We start from the raw sequence: 16,573 nt of genomic DNA, 5'->3' as shown, positions 1-16,573 counted from the left end.
ATGAGGTATAGATAGAGAAAAGTAGAGGACCCAAGACTGAGCCTTGCGGTACTCCAACTGAAAGAGGTAGCGAAGAGGAGGTAGATTCAGAGAAGCGAACACTGAAGGAGCGATTAGATAAGTAGGATAGGAACCAAGAAAGGGCTGTGTCTTTAAGACCTAGGGATTGTAGTGTCTGCATGAGAAGAGTGATCTACAGTGTCAAATGCAGCAGATAGATCTAGAAGAATAAGTAGTGAGTAATGGGCTTTAGACTTCGTTGTGACCAAATCATTAACCACTTTAGTCAGTGCTGTCTCTGTGGAGTGTTGGGAACGGAAGCCTGACTGAAGTGGGTCCAACAAAGTGTATGATTTAAGAAAGTGTGTGAGTCGAGTGTAGGCAAGTCTCTCAAGTAGCTTAGAGAGACAAGGGAGCTGAGAGATAGGGCGGTAGTTTGAGAGAGCATTAGGGTCAGAATTTTTTTTTTTTAAATGTGAGTAATCACTGCATGTTTGAAGAGTGAAGGAAAAATACCAGTAGAGAAAGAGAGAGATTACAGATGTTAGTTAAGGTAGGGATGAGCACCAGAGACAGAGCTTTACTTATTTGTGAGGGTAAAGGATCAAGAGGAGGGGTAGTAGAGAAGAGTGATGATACTTCATCTTCATTTGTGGGATCAAATGAAGAGAGAGTGCTAGAGGGTTCAGGTAAAGAATGGAGCAGGTCACTGGCTGCTGAAGAGCATACCATTTCATCTCGGATCTTATCAATCTTCTCCTTGAAGTAGGAAGCAAGATCCTTTGCCTTGATAGTGGCTGGTGGGGTAGGTGAGGGAGGATTCAGAAGTGATTTAAATGTATTAGAGTCGTTTGGGGTTAGAGGCTTGAGCAGAGATAAGAGTTTAGAAATATGTTTGTTTGGCAGTGTCCAGGGCATTTCTATAAGAGTGGTAGACTGTCTTATATGTGAGGAAGTCACTTGAAATACGAGATTTACGCCACTGACGTTCAAGTTTTCGTGTGAGTTTTTGTAGTTGTCTTGTTAATTTGTAGTGCTATGGTTGACATCTAGGCCTACGTGGAGTGTGATGGGTAGCTGGAGCCACTTCATCAAGGGCTAGTTCTAGAGTCTCTTAAAGCCATCTCAGGAGAGGTGAATGCAGAAATAGGTGAAAGCAGTTGTTGGAGTGCATACTGTATACTAAATTATTTAATAATTTCTACTTAGCTGGAGAGTTGATGAGTTTACTCAAAATGCATAAGAGCAGAGAAATAACTCTCTCTCTCTCTCTCTATCCCCCCCTTCTGTCTTTGAGATCTATAAATATGCATCTGTTCCAGTCAGGACAATGTATATACACGATTGCCTAACTTGGTGATTTGAAGTGGGTGATGGACTATATTAATAAAAAAAAAAAAAAAAAAATGTGACGGCAATCCTGTGAGTAGCTTTCTGATCATACTGCAATTCTTACTGCCTACTATATTAAATACAAACAATACAATAAATATACACTTCCTGTAGATTTTTGTTGCATGGCCATGTACATTTTTTTGCTACTATGCTGCATTAAATAAAATGTATAGATGTTATTAGTCACTACAGTTATTTACATGAATGATTTGAGAGAAAGCTCTAGGTGTTTGAAGATACGCGTTTCAGAAGTTATATGCTGTTGCTTTCATCTGCTGTCTGGAATCAGCTGACGTACATTTCCTTTCACTACACAACCAGAGATTTTGAATTTGGTATTTGTGTTTTTGTTTAAATTGATCACAGATCTGAGAATTTAGTGATCAAAAAGTATTTGTACGGTGCAGCACCTTCCCAATGGTGGGGAATGGTCTTTTTAGCCCCAAGTCTTTTTATGTCATTTAATTTTTAAAAGCAATTTCTTTAGTTTATTAAAGGCATTTTCTTTGTTTAACTTCAATATTTTTTAATTAAAGGCATTTTCAAATGTACAGGCCATAGCCACATTAAGATACGACAAATGCAACACTCCTATGCAGATGTACAGGCCATAGTCCCATTAATATACAACAAATGCAACACTCCTATGCAGATGTACAGGCCATAGTCCCATTAAGGTACGATAAATGGAACACTCCTATGCAGATGTACAGGCCATAGTCCCATTAAGATACGACAAATGCAACACTCCTATGCAGATGTACAGGCCATAGTCCCATTAAGATACGACAAATGCAACACTCCTATGCAGATGTACAGGCCATAGTCCCATTAAGTTACGACAAATGCAACACTCCTATTCAGATGTACAGACCATAGTCGCATTAAGATACGACAAATGCAACACTCCTATGCAGATGAGCAACAGTACAGTTCAAAATAACAAGGCAACAATATTTTTAAAAGAGCATAAAGATACCAGAGTAAAGCAGTGACATTGCTCTTATAGCTATGCCAAAACATATAAGCTACAGTATACAAAATAGAAATACCTACGGTTTTAAAAGTTACGAAAGAAAGCAAGGGAGAGGGAACAGACAAAGAAGAGTGGAGGAGGGAAGGGGCACCTCTCATGCGGTGTCTAGTTGAGGAACAAAATAGGGCCTCAGTATCTCCCACCAAGGAGGGCTAGAATCTACAAAAGTTGGGGGAGGTAGTACCATGGCGAAGTGTCTAGGGACCCATACCTTATGAAATGATTGCGAGGTACCATGTAGTGTGCTAGTCATGAGCTCCATTTCATAAATGTACCAAATGTTTTGACAAAGAACATTCATAGCTGGTGGAGAAGGATTTTTCCATGCACTGGGTACAAGACAGGTGGCAGCACTTGAAACATGGCTGCCTTTATCATGTGTGGGGAAGTCTGGAAAGGGTAAAAGGTAACAAAAAGTACTTAAAATGGAATGGGTCGGAGGACCCCAGTAGGGAAACGAGAAGAGTATGCACTTCAGACCAGAATCCCCGCACATCTGGACATACCCAACAAATACGCCTGTCATTGGTAGTTCCTCCAGCAAAGGGGGATGAAGAGGGATATATTGTGTGCAATTTGGAGTGCACTAAGTACCAACAAAATAAGTTTTTGCACATTCTCTGTTTAATACCCACACACATGGAGGTTTTGGCAGCTCCTAGCCATATGTCAGACCAATCTTCTGCATTTAGACCAGCAGTACCTAAAGTCGGTACTCAAGGACCCCTAACGGTCCAGGTTTTAAGTATATACATGCTTGGCCACAGGTGATTAATAAGTATCTTAATTTGACGTAACCATCTGTTCTGAGCCATGGAGATATTTAAAACTTGGCCCGTTAGGGTTTCTCGAAGACCGATTTTGGGAACTACAGATCTAGACCCCCGGACAGATCGTATTTCCATTGTCTCACATGTAGCAGTATTGAAGGACAAGGAGGTGTAATGCTAGAGAGTTGACAGTTTATATTAAGTGGAGAAGGCCGTCATATTATTGAGATGTCTATTACACACTTTCAGCAAATAATGATATTCCATCTCTTAGACTCTCTTCTATTCCATACTCCTTACATCAGCACCTAGCTCTTGGTTTCTGCCACCCTAATGCTTATTTCAGTGTTGTGTCCCTGATACAGCAATGTTTATATACCATGTACTTCTCCCCAAGTCGCTGCTTTTCTTGTTTTGCTCCTTTTGTTTATGTACTTTGTTGGGCGCTGCGGAACCTTTGTGCTGCCATATAAATAAAGAATAATCATGAAATAGTACCATCGTTTAATTAATTATTTTTGATTCTCATTCTCTCCTTGGTTATACTAGTGAGGTCCAGGGTCACTCTGTCTATTAGCATTATACTGGCATTTCCCTGGCATATGTTATGTGGAAAGAAAGGGGATGGCTGCGATTACAGTGGACTCCCCATTCTGATGGAATCTGTTTTCATTTCAGATCACTGAGGAGCTTCTGAAAGAAAGAGACAAACAGGCTAAATGGAACAGTATTCCTCTGCTTCTGCACAAGTTATATGAAGGCAGCCACCCCAACAGTGATTTCTCTCCATGCCAGGGCATCCTGAAGGTACACATTTTTTAACCCTGCAAGAGGTAGTGGCGCAGATTGAACCATGCACTTTAATTCTCTCTCTCTCTCTCTCTCTCTCTCTCTCTCTCTCTCTCTCTCTCTCTCTCATTTATATATATATATATATATATATATATATACACACACACACACACACACACACATATTATCTCTCTCTCTCTATATCTATAGTACCAATCAAAAGTATGGACACACTTTCTCATTCAATGGTTTTTATTTATTTTAATTATTTTAATACTGAAGACATCAAAACTATGAAAGAACACATATGGAATTATGGGCCTAATTCTGAATTGATCGCAGCATCAAGTTTGTTAGCAATTGGGCAAAACCATGAGCACTGCAGGGGGGACAGATATAACATTTGCAGAGAGAGTTAGATTTGGGTGGGTTATTTTGTTTCTGTGCAGGGTAAATACTGGCTGCTTTATTTTTACACTGCAATTTAGATTTCAGTTTGAATACACCCCACCCAAATCTAACTCTCTCTGCACATGTTATATCTGTCCCCCCCTGCAGTGCTCATGGTTTTGCCCAATTGCTAACAAACTTGATGCTGCGATCAATTCAGAATTAGGCCCTATGTTGTAAACAAAAAAGTGTTAAATAAATCAAAATGTGTTTTATATTTTAGATTCCTCAAAGTAGCCCCCTTTTGCTTTGATAGCTTTGAACACTTTTGTCATTCTCTCAGCTTCATGAGGTAGTCTGGAATGGTTATGAATTAACAGGTGTGCCTTGTCAAGAGTCAATCTGTGGAATTACTTGCCTTCTTAATGTGTTTGAGACCATCAGTTGTGTTGTGCAGAGGTAGGGTTAGTACACAGTGGACACCCCTATTTGACTACTGTTGTTATCCATATTATGGCACAAACCACTCAACTCTGCAAAGAGAAACGACAGTCCATCATTACTTTAAGACATGAAGGTCAGTTGATACAGAAAATTTCAAGAACTTGAATGTATCCTCAAGTGTAGTTGCAAAAACCATCAAACGCTATGACGAAACTGGCTCTCATGAGGACCGCAACAGGAAAGGAAGAAGAGTAACCTCTGTTGCAGAGGATAAGTTCATTAGAGTTACCAGCCTCAGAAACTGCTGCTTAACAGTGCCTCAGACTAGAGCCCACATAAATTCTTCACAGAATTCAAGTAGCAGACAAATCTCAACATGTACTGTTCAGAGGAGACTGCATAAATCAGGCCTTCATGGTCGAATTGCTGCGAAGAAGCCACTACTGAGGATGAACAATAGGAAGAGGAGAATTGTTTGGGCCAAGAAACACAAGGAATGGACATCAGACCAGTGGAAATCCGTACTTTGGTCTGATGAGTCCAAATTTGAGATTTTTGGTTCCAACCGCCGTGTCTTTGCGAAACGCAGAGAAGGTGTTGCGGATGGTTTCTGCATGTGTGGTTACCACTGTGAAGCATTGAGGAGGTGGTGTGATGGTGTGGGGGTGCTTTTGCTGGTGACACTGTTGGTGATTTATTCAAAATTCAAGGCACACTTAACCAGCATGGCTACCACAGCATTCTGCAGCGCCATCCCATCTGGTTTGCGCTTACTGGGACCATCATTTGTTTTTCAGCAAGACAATGACCCCAAACACACCACCAGGCTATGTAAGGGCTACTTGACCAAGAAGGAAAGTGATGGAGTGCTGCGACAGATGACCTGGCCTCCACAATCACCCGACCTAAACCCAATTGAGATGGTTTGGAATGAGTTGGACCGCAGAGTGGAGGAAAAGTAGCCAACACGTTCTCAGCACCTCTGGGAACTCCCTCAAGACCATTCCAGGAGACTACCTCATGAAGCTGATTGAGAGAATGCCAAGAGTGTGCAAAGCTGTCATCAAAGCAAAAGGGGGGCTACTTTGAGGAATCTAAAATATAAAACATATTTCTGCAGCGGGGTACACTGGTATTCCACAGGGAATAACATCGGGGTGTAGAGTTGGATCTTGATCCGTGGCACCAACAGTCTAAAGCTTTGACTGTTCCCAGGATGCACTGCACAGCCTCCTCTATAGCCCCGCCTCCAGGCACTGGAGCTCACTTTGTAAGTTGGTGGCTGCAGTGCAGGTCACTAATGGGGGGCTGCGCTAGGCAGTCCTAATGAGAGCTTTTTAAGAAGACTTAAAAGGCCGCAGCACTTTTTATGTCATTCTGACATGCTGTGCTGCGGCTCCATCACCTCCCTCAGCGGCGCTGCATACTCCTGTGGCCTGGTTCCCAGCTACTAGGCACACCACCGCTGCTGCTCTCCTGGACCGCGTGGCTGCATGACAGGGAGGAGGTAAGAGGATCCCCCAGGTGGGACCCGCCGGTAAATCGTGATCCGGACACGGTACCAGGAGACGGACCGCGCAGCTGGCCTGGACACTGTGGCCGTGCAGGGACCCCACTATATCCACCAGGGCAGGGAGCACAGGTAGGATTTACCAAAAATCCATTTGCAATAGGCTTCGTAGTACCCGGTGGTGAAGTCCAGCAGAGGGGATAAGGCGCTGACCTGTAGCCCCTCCCCCAGCTACGGGCGCCATCTACTGCTGGTGTTCCCGTCCTGGAGCTGCATTTCTCTCTCCCTTACTCCCTGCTGAGATTTTGGCGCCATCTTCACTACAAGCTGGGCTGATCTCCGGGACTGCTGGGCACCGTCTCCTCTCTAAAACCGCCTGTCTTGTCAGCGCTGTGTATTTACAGACACTTAAGTATTCTACATGTCATTTTAGACAATGCTAGTTAAGAACAAGTGTACTGCTGTATGAATACTTAGTACAAGTATTCTGTGATATACATCCAGTGTTTACTGTACATTGTTATATCTGTATACATACATATCTATATGTAGATTAACTAGTCTAGTGCAGTCTTATTATTTATATGTAATAATTTCTGCATTGTACCTGTGACTGTGTGTGCCTATAGCTGCTGTATGGATTCTATTCTGTGTATCACACGTATTGCTATTACTATATTCTGTACCCTGGGGGGCTAAGTGCATCAGGGTCTCGTATAAAATATAGTGTTCCACAGGATATACTGTTTTGTATTTTTCACTGTGTGTTTCAGTCACCTCACACCGCCTAAATCCTCTGTTTGTGCTCTGCATTTGCGGTCACATAACACAGTGTTTTTTTGTTGTTGCAGGTATTGTGTTTGTCTGGCTATATTGTGCTGTTGCGCCCTAAGACTACATTCGCAATAATGTCTGCTACACAGGGCGGGAAATCCGCAGACGCTCCTGCATCATGCAGTGCGGGCGTCTGCGGATTTGACTGAGGAAAAGGTTTCAGCTGACGGTTCAGGTACAGGGTGCCCTGCACCTTCCAGTCAGTCGGCAGCACCTGTGGCAAATCAAGACCCACCTTGGGCTGCATTTTCAAATATGCTGACTACACCTGTAACACAGCTTATGCCCCCCGTGGGACCTCCTGTGCCGTTGCAGCCACATTTTGTCCCTGTAGTTAACCCGCCTTGGGCGGATACTCTGTCTACCCAGTTACAACAATGAAATTTAGTCTTTGGTTAAACAAAACCTACCCCTCGCCCTGCTGAGGCCAAGGGGTCATCTAAGCGGGCCATTTCTTCCTCACAATCCACTAATATTTCGGATGATTATTCCGATGAGGATGGGGATTATACTGATCCGTCAGACACTGATACTGTTGCTTCTGATGAGGAATCTACAACTCAAGTTGATGTTCCTGACCTAGTGGAGGCTATCAAACTGATTCACCAGATTGCTGATGAGATTGATCCTCCTGTTAGGTCTAAGAAACCTGATAAGTTCAAACGTCAGAAGGTTGCTAAAGTAGTTTTACCACATTCTGACCTTTTAATTTACATACGTCAGGAATCCTGGTCGTCTCCAGGAAAGAAATTTTCTCTGTCCAAAAAGATGCTAGCTCGTTACCCTATACCTGCGGAGTTGAGTAACAAGTGAGACACTCCACCGCCGGTCGACTCTAATGTCGCCCGTCTAGTGGTATCTTCTACTCTGCCTGTCACCACTGTCACCTCCCTGAAGGAACCGACGGATAAGCGTCTGGAGGAATGCCTGAAGTCTATTTACACACTTACTGGTGCTGTGCATAGACCCACTATAGAAGCCTCTTGTGCTGCAAAAGCTATTGAAGCATGGGTTCAGGCAATTGAGGATGAGCTACCTCTAAATTTTTCTGACACTGCCAGACAATATCTGTTGTATACTACCACAGTCTCTCACTATATTCAGGAGGCGGCCGCCGATGCAGGCGTAATGGCGGCCAAGGCATCTATTACGTCTATCCTTGCTGCCGGATTTGTGGTTAAGGTCCTGGAAAGTGGACATGGACTCCAAAAAGACCTTGGAGGTGCTCCCTTTTAAGGGAGACATACTATTTGGGGAGGATCTGAACAAGATCGTGACTGACTTGGCAACAGCTAAGACTGCATTTCTCCCAAGTACTAATCCTTCTGCTCCGAAGGCTAAGAGTACCACTTTTCGTTCCTTTCGACTTCCAGGTAAAGCAAAGGGTCAGGCGTACCCGAGACAGGCTCGTACTTCCAAAACCACCAAGCTTAAGTCTAAGCAATCTTGGGCCGCCCATCAGCCTGCTTCCAAACAGGACAAGCCTGCGGCATGATGGGACGGGTCTCCCCCTGGGGGACCCCAGGGTGGGAGGCCAACTTCTGCGGTATGCCCAGGCCTGGTTAAAGACCACTTCAGACTCCTGGGTGCGGGAAGTTGTCTCTCACGGGTACGCAATCTCCTTCAAGAGACACCCCCCTCACTAGTTCTGCTCAACGGTTATCCCTTTGGATCCGCAGAAAACACAGGCTTTACACTTGGTTGTACAATCTCTCCTAGGTACCGTAGTGATTGTGCCGGTACCTCTGTCTCAAAGAGGCAGGGGCTACTATTCGACCCTGTTTCTTGTCCTGAAACCAAATGGGTCCTCCCGGCTTATACTCAACCTCAAATATTTGAACAAATTTGTGATCGTATCCAAATTCCGGATGGAAACTCTGCACTCTATTGTACTGGAAATGGAACCCAAGGACTATATGTTATACCTGGACATACAGGATACTTACCTGCACATACCTATTGCCATGTCGCATCAGCAATATCTGCGGTTTGCTATTGGCAACCTACGTTATCAATTCCAGGCCTTGCCTTTCGGACTGACCACGGCTCCTCGGATCTTTACTAAGGTCATGGCAGTCATGACGGCTCTTCTCCGCCGTCAGGGTGTCTGGATCATGCCGTATCTGGACGACTTGCTGATCCTGGCGAACTCCCCAGAGGTTCTCCTCAGTCATCTGGAACTGATGGTCCAATTTCTACAAGCCCACGAGTGGCTCATCAATTGGAAGAAGTCCTCGCTGGTCCCTGCTCAGAGCATGGTGCACCTGGGGGCATTGTTGGACACACACAACCAATGATTGTTCTTGTCTACAGAGAAGGTCCTGAAACTTCAGGACAGGATCATATGCTTCCTCTCTTGCCAGAGAGTGTCAATACACTCAGCGATGCAAGTACTGGGCCTCATGGTGTCTGCATTCAACATGGTAGAGTACGCTCAATTTCATTCCCGCCCTCTACAGCGGGGTATCCGTTTGGATGGTCAACCATGTTATGGTCGACAGTCATTAGGTTGACCACTATTGGTCGACATTGACATGGGCACATGAAAAGGTCGACATGACTTTTTCTTTACAAAAAAATCTTTTGTGGAACTTTTCCATACTTTACGATCTACATACACTACGATTGGGAACAGTAATCTGTACCAAGTGCAGCGAGGCACCTTGCCCAAAGCATGGCGTGCAAATCGGTTTACTAATTGGGGTTCCCCGTCACTTTACGCAGAAAATGACACAAAGTAAAAATACTCATGTCGACCTTTTCATGTGTCGACCATGCCAGTGTCGACCAATAGTGGTCGACCTAATGACTGTCAACCATAACATGGTCGACTATTCATACCGGAACCCTACAGTGGTTAATCCTTTCCAGGTGGGATGGCCTGCCTCACCGGATCAGGTCTCAAATGATCTCCTTGACTCCGGAGGTTCGTCTGTCACTGAGATGGTGGCTACAGGACCAACAGTTGAGCAGGGGCCGTCCCTTCTGGATCTCCAACTGGGTCCTCCTAATGGTGGATGCCAGTCTGCGGGGTTGGGGCGCAGTGTTGAAGCAATACTCTCTCCAGGGTCGGTGGTCCAGGGAGGAATCTCTCCTCCCGATAAACATTCTGAAATTGCGGGCGGTGTTCAATGCATTGACGCTTGCCCTGCCTCTGGTACAGAACAGGCCTGTTCAAGTACAGTTCGACAACGCCACCATGGTGGCATACATAAATCGTCAAGGTGGAACTCTAAGCCGCATGGCAATGATGTAAGTGTCAAAAATCCTTCAATGGGCAGAACGCCATCTGCCAGCCATATCTGCAGTGTTCATTCCGGGGGTCCTCAACTGGGAAGCGGACGTCCTCAGTCATCAGGACGCGCACGCCGGAGAGTGGAGCCTTTATCCGAAAGTCTTTCAACTCATTGTGTACAAGTGGGGCCTACCAGATGTAGAACTGATGGCGTCGCAACACAATCGCAAAGTTCCAGTCTTCGGAGCAAGGACAAGGGATCCTCAAGCAGCATTCGTGGATGCACTGGCAACTCCATGGAACTTTCGGCTGCCATACATGTTCCCTCCAGTGTCACTCCTGCCCAGGGTATTACGGAAGTTCAAGCAAGAAGGAGGAATACTACTTCTAGTCGCTCCAGCGTGGCCCAGGCGGCATTGGTTCTCAGACTTGCAGGGTCTCTCGATAGAGCGTCCTCTTCTATTTCCTCAACGCCCAGACCTCTTCGTTCAGGGCCCTTGTGTCTACCCTGACCTGGCCAGACTGGCTTTGACGGCGTGGCTCTCTAAGCATCACTCCTGACAGCAAAAGGAGTCTCTGAGGCGGTCATTCACACTATGTTGAAGGCCCTAAACCAGCTTTGGCTCAGATTTATTACAGGGTCTGGAATTCTTACTTCACCTGGTGTGCTGCTAAGAATTATGATGCATATACTTTAAAAACCTTCAGACTGTTGTCTTTTCTACAGCAAAGCCTAGACTTGGGCCTTCGTCTGGCCTCCCTCAAGGTTCACATTTCTGCCTTGTCGGTGTAGTTTCAGAGAAAAATAGCGTCTCTTCCTGACGTTCACACTTTCACTCAGAATGTCCTACGGATTCAGCCTCCCTATGTCCCTCCTGTGGCTCCATGGGATCTGTATGTAGTGCTGAATGCCCTGCAAGAGTCTCCATTTGAACCTCTTGAGTCTGTGGACCTTTAAATGCATTACGCTTAAGGTCAAACTCACCTTGGTTATTTGCCTAAGTTGGTATCATCTTTTCACCTTAACCAGGAGATTGTGGTTCCGGCCTTCAACTCTTCTGGTCTCTCTTCCAAAGAAAAATCTTTCGATGTGGTACTGGCTCTCCGTATTTATGTGGAGAGGACTGCCTCCATTAGGAGGTCAGATTCCCTTTTTGTACTTTTTGGTTTTCACAAACGTGGCTGGCCTGCGAATAAGCAAACCTTGGCCAGATGGATTAGAATGGTGATTGCACAAGCTTATGCGCGGGCTGGGCTCCCAGCTCCTGCTGCTATCAAGGCACATTCTACTCTGTCGGTTGGACCTTCATGGGCGGCCCGCCGTGGCGCGTCCGCTGAAAAATTGTGCAAGGCGGCTACGTGGTCCTCTGTGAACACGTTCATCAGGTTCTATGCCTTTGATACTTCCACCTCCCAGAATGCTTCCTTTGGACGCCAGCTTCTTGTGCCAGCTGCAATGCGTCCCCTCCCATGAGGAACTGCTTTAGGACATCCCCAATGTCATTCAATGTCATTCCCTGTGGAATACCAGTGTACCCCGCTGCAGAAATTTATGGTAGACTTACCATTGTTAAATCTCTTTCTGTGAGGTACACTGGATTCCACAGGGCACCCACCCTGACGCACTTAGATTCTTTGGGTTTGTATGTCATTAGCCGCTAGTCCCTTCTCCTGTCGTGAGAATGTAGTTCTATGTGACTAACTTCTACCGTCTCTCTTACCTGCTACTGCATTGGACTGGTTAACAAAACTGAGCTCCAGTGCCTGGAGGTGGTGCTATAGAGGAGGCGATGCAGTGCATCCTGGGAACAGTCAAAGCTTTAGCCTGTTGGTGTCTCGGATCAAGATCCAACTCTACATCCCGATGTTATTCACTGTGGAATCCAGTGTACCTCGCAGAAAAAGATTTAACAATGGTAAGTCTACCATAAATCTCCTTTTTGATTTGTTTAACACTTTTGTTTTGTTTACAACATAATTCCATATGTGTTCTTTCATAGTTTTGATGTCTTCAGTATTAATCTACAGTGTAGAAAATAATTCAAATAAATAAAAACCATTGAACGAGAAGGTGTCCAAACTTTTCACTGGTACTGTGTGTATACACACACACACACACACACACACACACACACACACACACACACACACACACACACACTAATATGGATTGTGGCGGCACTCAGAAATTAAACATGGTGACAACAGGTAAAGTATCAACGTTTCGTTGATTTATTTAATTGTCTTCAGGATATAAATCATCGAAACATTGTCACCATATTTAATTTTCGAGTTCCGCTGCTATACTTTTCCACTATTAGTGGACTCCTAGCTGGGAGTACCTATGGAGGGTACCAGGTCGCTACTTTCAGTTTTTTGGGAGTGCTGCCTTTATCTTGAGATAGCTATCTATCTCTATCTTTATATAATAATTATAATTTTCCTGGCATATCAGTTGCAATTGCGTGGTACAGAATGCACCCCTGGTCTAGCAGAACTGTAATATGTAATGAGAAATTTGAGAAGCATATTCAAATGGTGGAAGAGAGTTAAGGTGCATACACACTGGGCGATTTTCACCCAGCACAGCGATGTTCAGGGGGGTGAACCACTTTCCACAGTAGGAGACGTAAAACAGGCCGTAGAATGGCGGCAGTCCGTGATAATGCGCTCATCGCCCGGCCATACACACTGGGAGATTTTGAGCTCAAAGTAGTTCAAAACGGCAAAACTGAGCTACTTTTGAGCTCAAAATCGCCTTGTGTGATATACCTTAAGAAAGCTAGGCTGACTAGCGCTGGTGAGATGTAAAAGACATGGCCACTTGATTAGGGAGTTTGTGCTTTGAGATTGTTGCTGAGGCCATGTTGTTATCTACATTTCACAGGACGTGTGTTTGAATTTATTTGTGTTACTACTGCTTCACTATCTCAGAATGCAGCTTGCACTTTGCTAACTTCGAGCACAGAAAAAACACTGGGGTACTCGGGGATATGGAGGGGTGGAGTGTTGTAAATTTAAATATTCAGTGCCCTGTTCCTACGGAAACCGTCCATATCCCAAGAGTACTCCAGTGCCCCCTATGGATTCAAAGAAAAGGATTTACCTGGTAAGTACCAAAATCCTATTTTCTCCATCACCCATTGTGGAACACTGGACCCTTGGGATAGTCTTCGTATGTTGGAACTAAATATGCTGAAATGCTATCGCCTGCCTATTTATTTTTGAGTGCACAAAGTTGCAGTGCACCCCCCTCCTTCTGTCTCCTCTGACTCCACCTCTCCCCCCCCCCTCCTCCCCCCTCCTCACTGACTGTTGGTGTCCCCCAAGGTTATGTTCTTGGTCCTCTCCTTTTTGCTCTCTGTGCATCCTTTTTAGGTGAGCTCATTCACTCTTTTGACTTACAATGTAATTTCTATGCTTATGATACTCAAATCCTATCTTTCACTCGCTCTCTTGGATGTCCCAGCGCTTTCTTAAACTTAACATGTTTAAGACTGAGCTGATCATCTTCCTACCCTCCCACACAGCCTTACCTCCCTCAATTTCATTATCTATTGATGGCACTACGGTCTCCTGGCATAGTCGTGGAATAATACTTGACTCCTCCCTCTCCTTCAAACCACACATTTAGCACCTCTCACAAACCTGCTGTTTTCATCTAAAAAATCTTTCCAGGATCAGACCTTTTCTCACCCAGGATGCCACTAAGACCCTTATTCACTTACTGGTCATTGGACTACTGTAATCTCCTATCTGGCATCCATGATCAATGCCTAGCTCCAATTTATCCTCAGTGCTGCTGCCCGGCTCATCATCTTCACCAAATGTGCTATGTCCTTCTGCCCGCTCCACTTCCCCTTCAAAATCCAATTCAAGCTTCTCACACTCACTTACAAATCCCTCACTCACTTTTCTCCCAGTTACGTCGCTGACCTAACCTCCGTTTATACTCCCGCCACCCGTCCTTTTCGCTCTGCTAATGCACAATGCCTCTCCTGCCTGCACATGCTGCTCCCTTTACTTGGAATTCTCTACCTCTCCCCCTCAAACTCCCCACCTCTACAAAACTTCAAATGGGTTTTCAAGACCCACTTCACCAAACCCATCAAACTCTCATCCTAAGCCCTCTGTCCCACGCTCACTGTCTACCCCATCTGTCACCCGTCTGTCTGCCCGCCAGCTCCTCCCGTTTAGAATATAAGGTCTCACGAGCAGGACCCTCTTCCCTCATGTGGTTTCCTTCTCTTATTTAGACTATCTTCTACTCCATACTTCCTTTGACAGCACTATATCCCTCGGTTTTCTGCCACCCTGATATTTATTTCAGTGTTGTCTACTTGATGCAGCTACACTTTATGGACAAAAGTATGTGGGGCACCTGTTAGTTATCGTATTCAGGTGTTTCAATCAGACCTGTTGCTACAGATGTATAAAATCAAGCACCTAGCCGTGCAGTCTCCATTTGCAAACATTTGTGATACAAAATGGATCATTCTGAAGAGTTCGGTGACTCCAAGCATGGTACTGTGATAGGATGCCACCTTTACAATAAATCTGTTCATAACATTTCATCCCTGCTGGATATTCCACGTTCAACAGTGAGTGATATTATTAGAAAGTAGAAGTGTTTAGGAATAACAGCAACTCGGCCACGAAGTGGAAGACCATGTAAAATCACAGAACGGGGACAGCAACTGCTAAGGCGCATAGTGCGTAAAAGTTGCCAACGCTCTGATTCCATAGCTGAAGAATTTCAGACTTCCACTGGCATTAATTTAAGCGCAAAAACTGTGTGGTAGGATACACAAATATTAATAATGGAATGGGTTTCCATGGCCGAGCAGGGTCATGCAGGCCTCTGGTATGGGACTCGGGGTCGACAGTATCTAGGTCAACACCTGTTGGTCGACAGTGAGTAGGTCGACACAGAAATGGGTCGACTTGGCCATTAGGTCGACATGAACAAGGTCGACATGAGTTTTTAAGGGGGGTTGTGTAGTTTTCTTCAAAAAGTGATGGGGAACCCCTATTAGTGCACCGTGTCCCCTCGCATGGCTCGCGCTTTGGGCAAGGGTACTGTTCCCAATTGTAGTCCACGTGGATCGTAAAGAATGAAAAAGTTCAAAAAATGAAGAAGAAAAAAGTGAAAAACTCCTGTTGACCTTTTTCCATGTCGACCTAATGGTCTTGTCAACCTATTTCCTGCATCGTCCTAATAGGTGTCCACCTAATGTGTGTCGACCTATAGTCCGGATACCGCAGGCCTCATATCACCAAGTCCAATGTCAAGCATTGGATGGAGTGGTGTAAAGCATACCGACACTGGACTGTGGAGGAGTGGAAACGTGTTCTGTGGAGTTACAAATTACGCTTCTCTGTTTGGCGGTCAGATCTATTCGAGTGCGGGTTTGGCGGATGCTGGGAGAACGTTACCTTCCTGACTGCATTATGCTAACTGTGAAGTTTGGTGGAGGAGGGATAATGGTATAGGGCTGTTTTTCAGGGATTGGGCTAGGCCCCTTATCTCCAGTGAAGAGCAATCTAAATGCTTCAGTATACTAAAACATTATGGACAATGTTATGCTTCAAACTTTGTGGCAACAGTTCGGGAAGGCCCTTTTCAGTTCCAACATGACTGTGCCCCAGTGCACAAAGCAAGGACTATGAAGACATGGTGGTCATTCCGAGTTGATCGCAGCCAGCAACTTTTTGCTGCTGCTGCGATCAACTAGTCCACACCTATGGGGGAGTGTATTTTAGCTTAGCAGGGCTGCGATCGCTTGTGCAGCCCTGCTAAGCTAAAACATTTTCAAGCAGAACAAGACTAGCCCTGGACATACTTACCCTGTGCGACGATCTCAGCGATGCTGGAGCCAGCTTTGACGTCAGACATCCACCCTCCATTCTCCTGGACACACCTGCGTTTTCTTCTCCACTCCCTGAAAACGTCAGGCAACGGTCCGGACACGCTCAGGAACGCCTTCTTTCTGTCAATCTTCTTGCGGTCGGCTCAACTTGAGTAGCCCGCACAGAGCCCTGACCTCAACGCCATTGAGCACCTTTGGGTTGAACTGGAATGTAGATTGCGAGCCTACTGGCTCAACCCAGTACTAATGGTACACACGTGGCATTCAAGCCAAAGGGGGGTGGGGAGTGATAATGTA

At 45.3% G+C, this 16,573-nt stretch overlaps 1 protein-coding gene across 1 annotated transcript in view; it reads left to right on the top strand.

The window, feature by feature from the left end:
* TRPC4AP (transient receptor potential cation channel subfamily C member 4 associated protein) overlaps nucleotides 1–16,573 on the top strand; it is a 175,149-nt gene that overhangs the window by 15,546 nt on the left and 143,030 nt on the right. Inside the window, exon 2 of the mRNA XM_063960144.1 lies at nucleotides 3,880–4,008. Coding sequence (XP_063816214.1) covers nucleotides 3,880–4,008 — 129 coding nt within the window. The remainder of the gene's footprint in view (nucleotides 1–3,879; nucleotides 4,009–16,573) is intronic.

This window comes from Pseudophryne corroboree, chromosome 3, assembly GCF_028390025.1.
Source record: "Pseudophryne corroboree isolate aPseCor3 chromosome 3, aPseCor3.hap2, whole genome shotgun sequence".
NCBI lineage: Eukaryota > Metazoa > Chordata > Amphibia > Anura > Myobatrachidae > Pseudophryne > Pseudophryne corroboree.
This window is presented reverse-complemented; position numbering and strand designations above follow the sequence as displayed.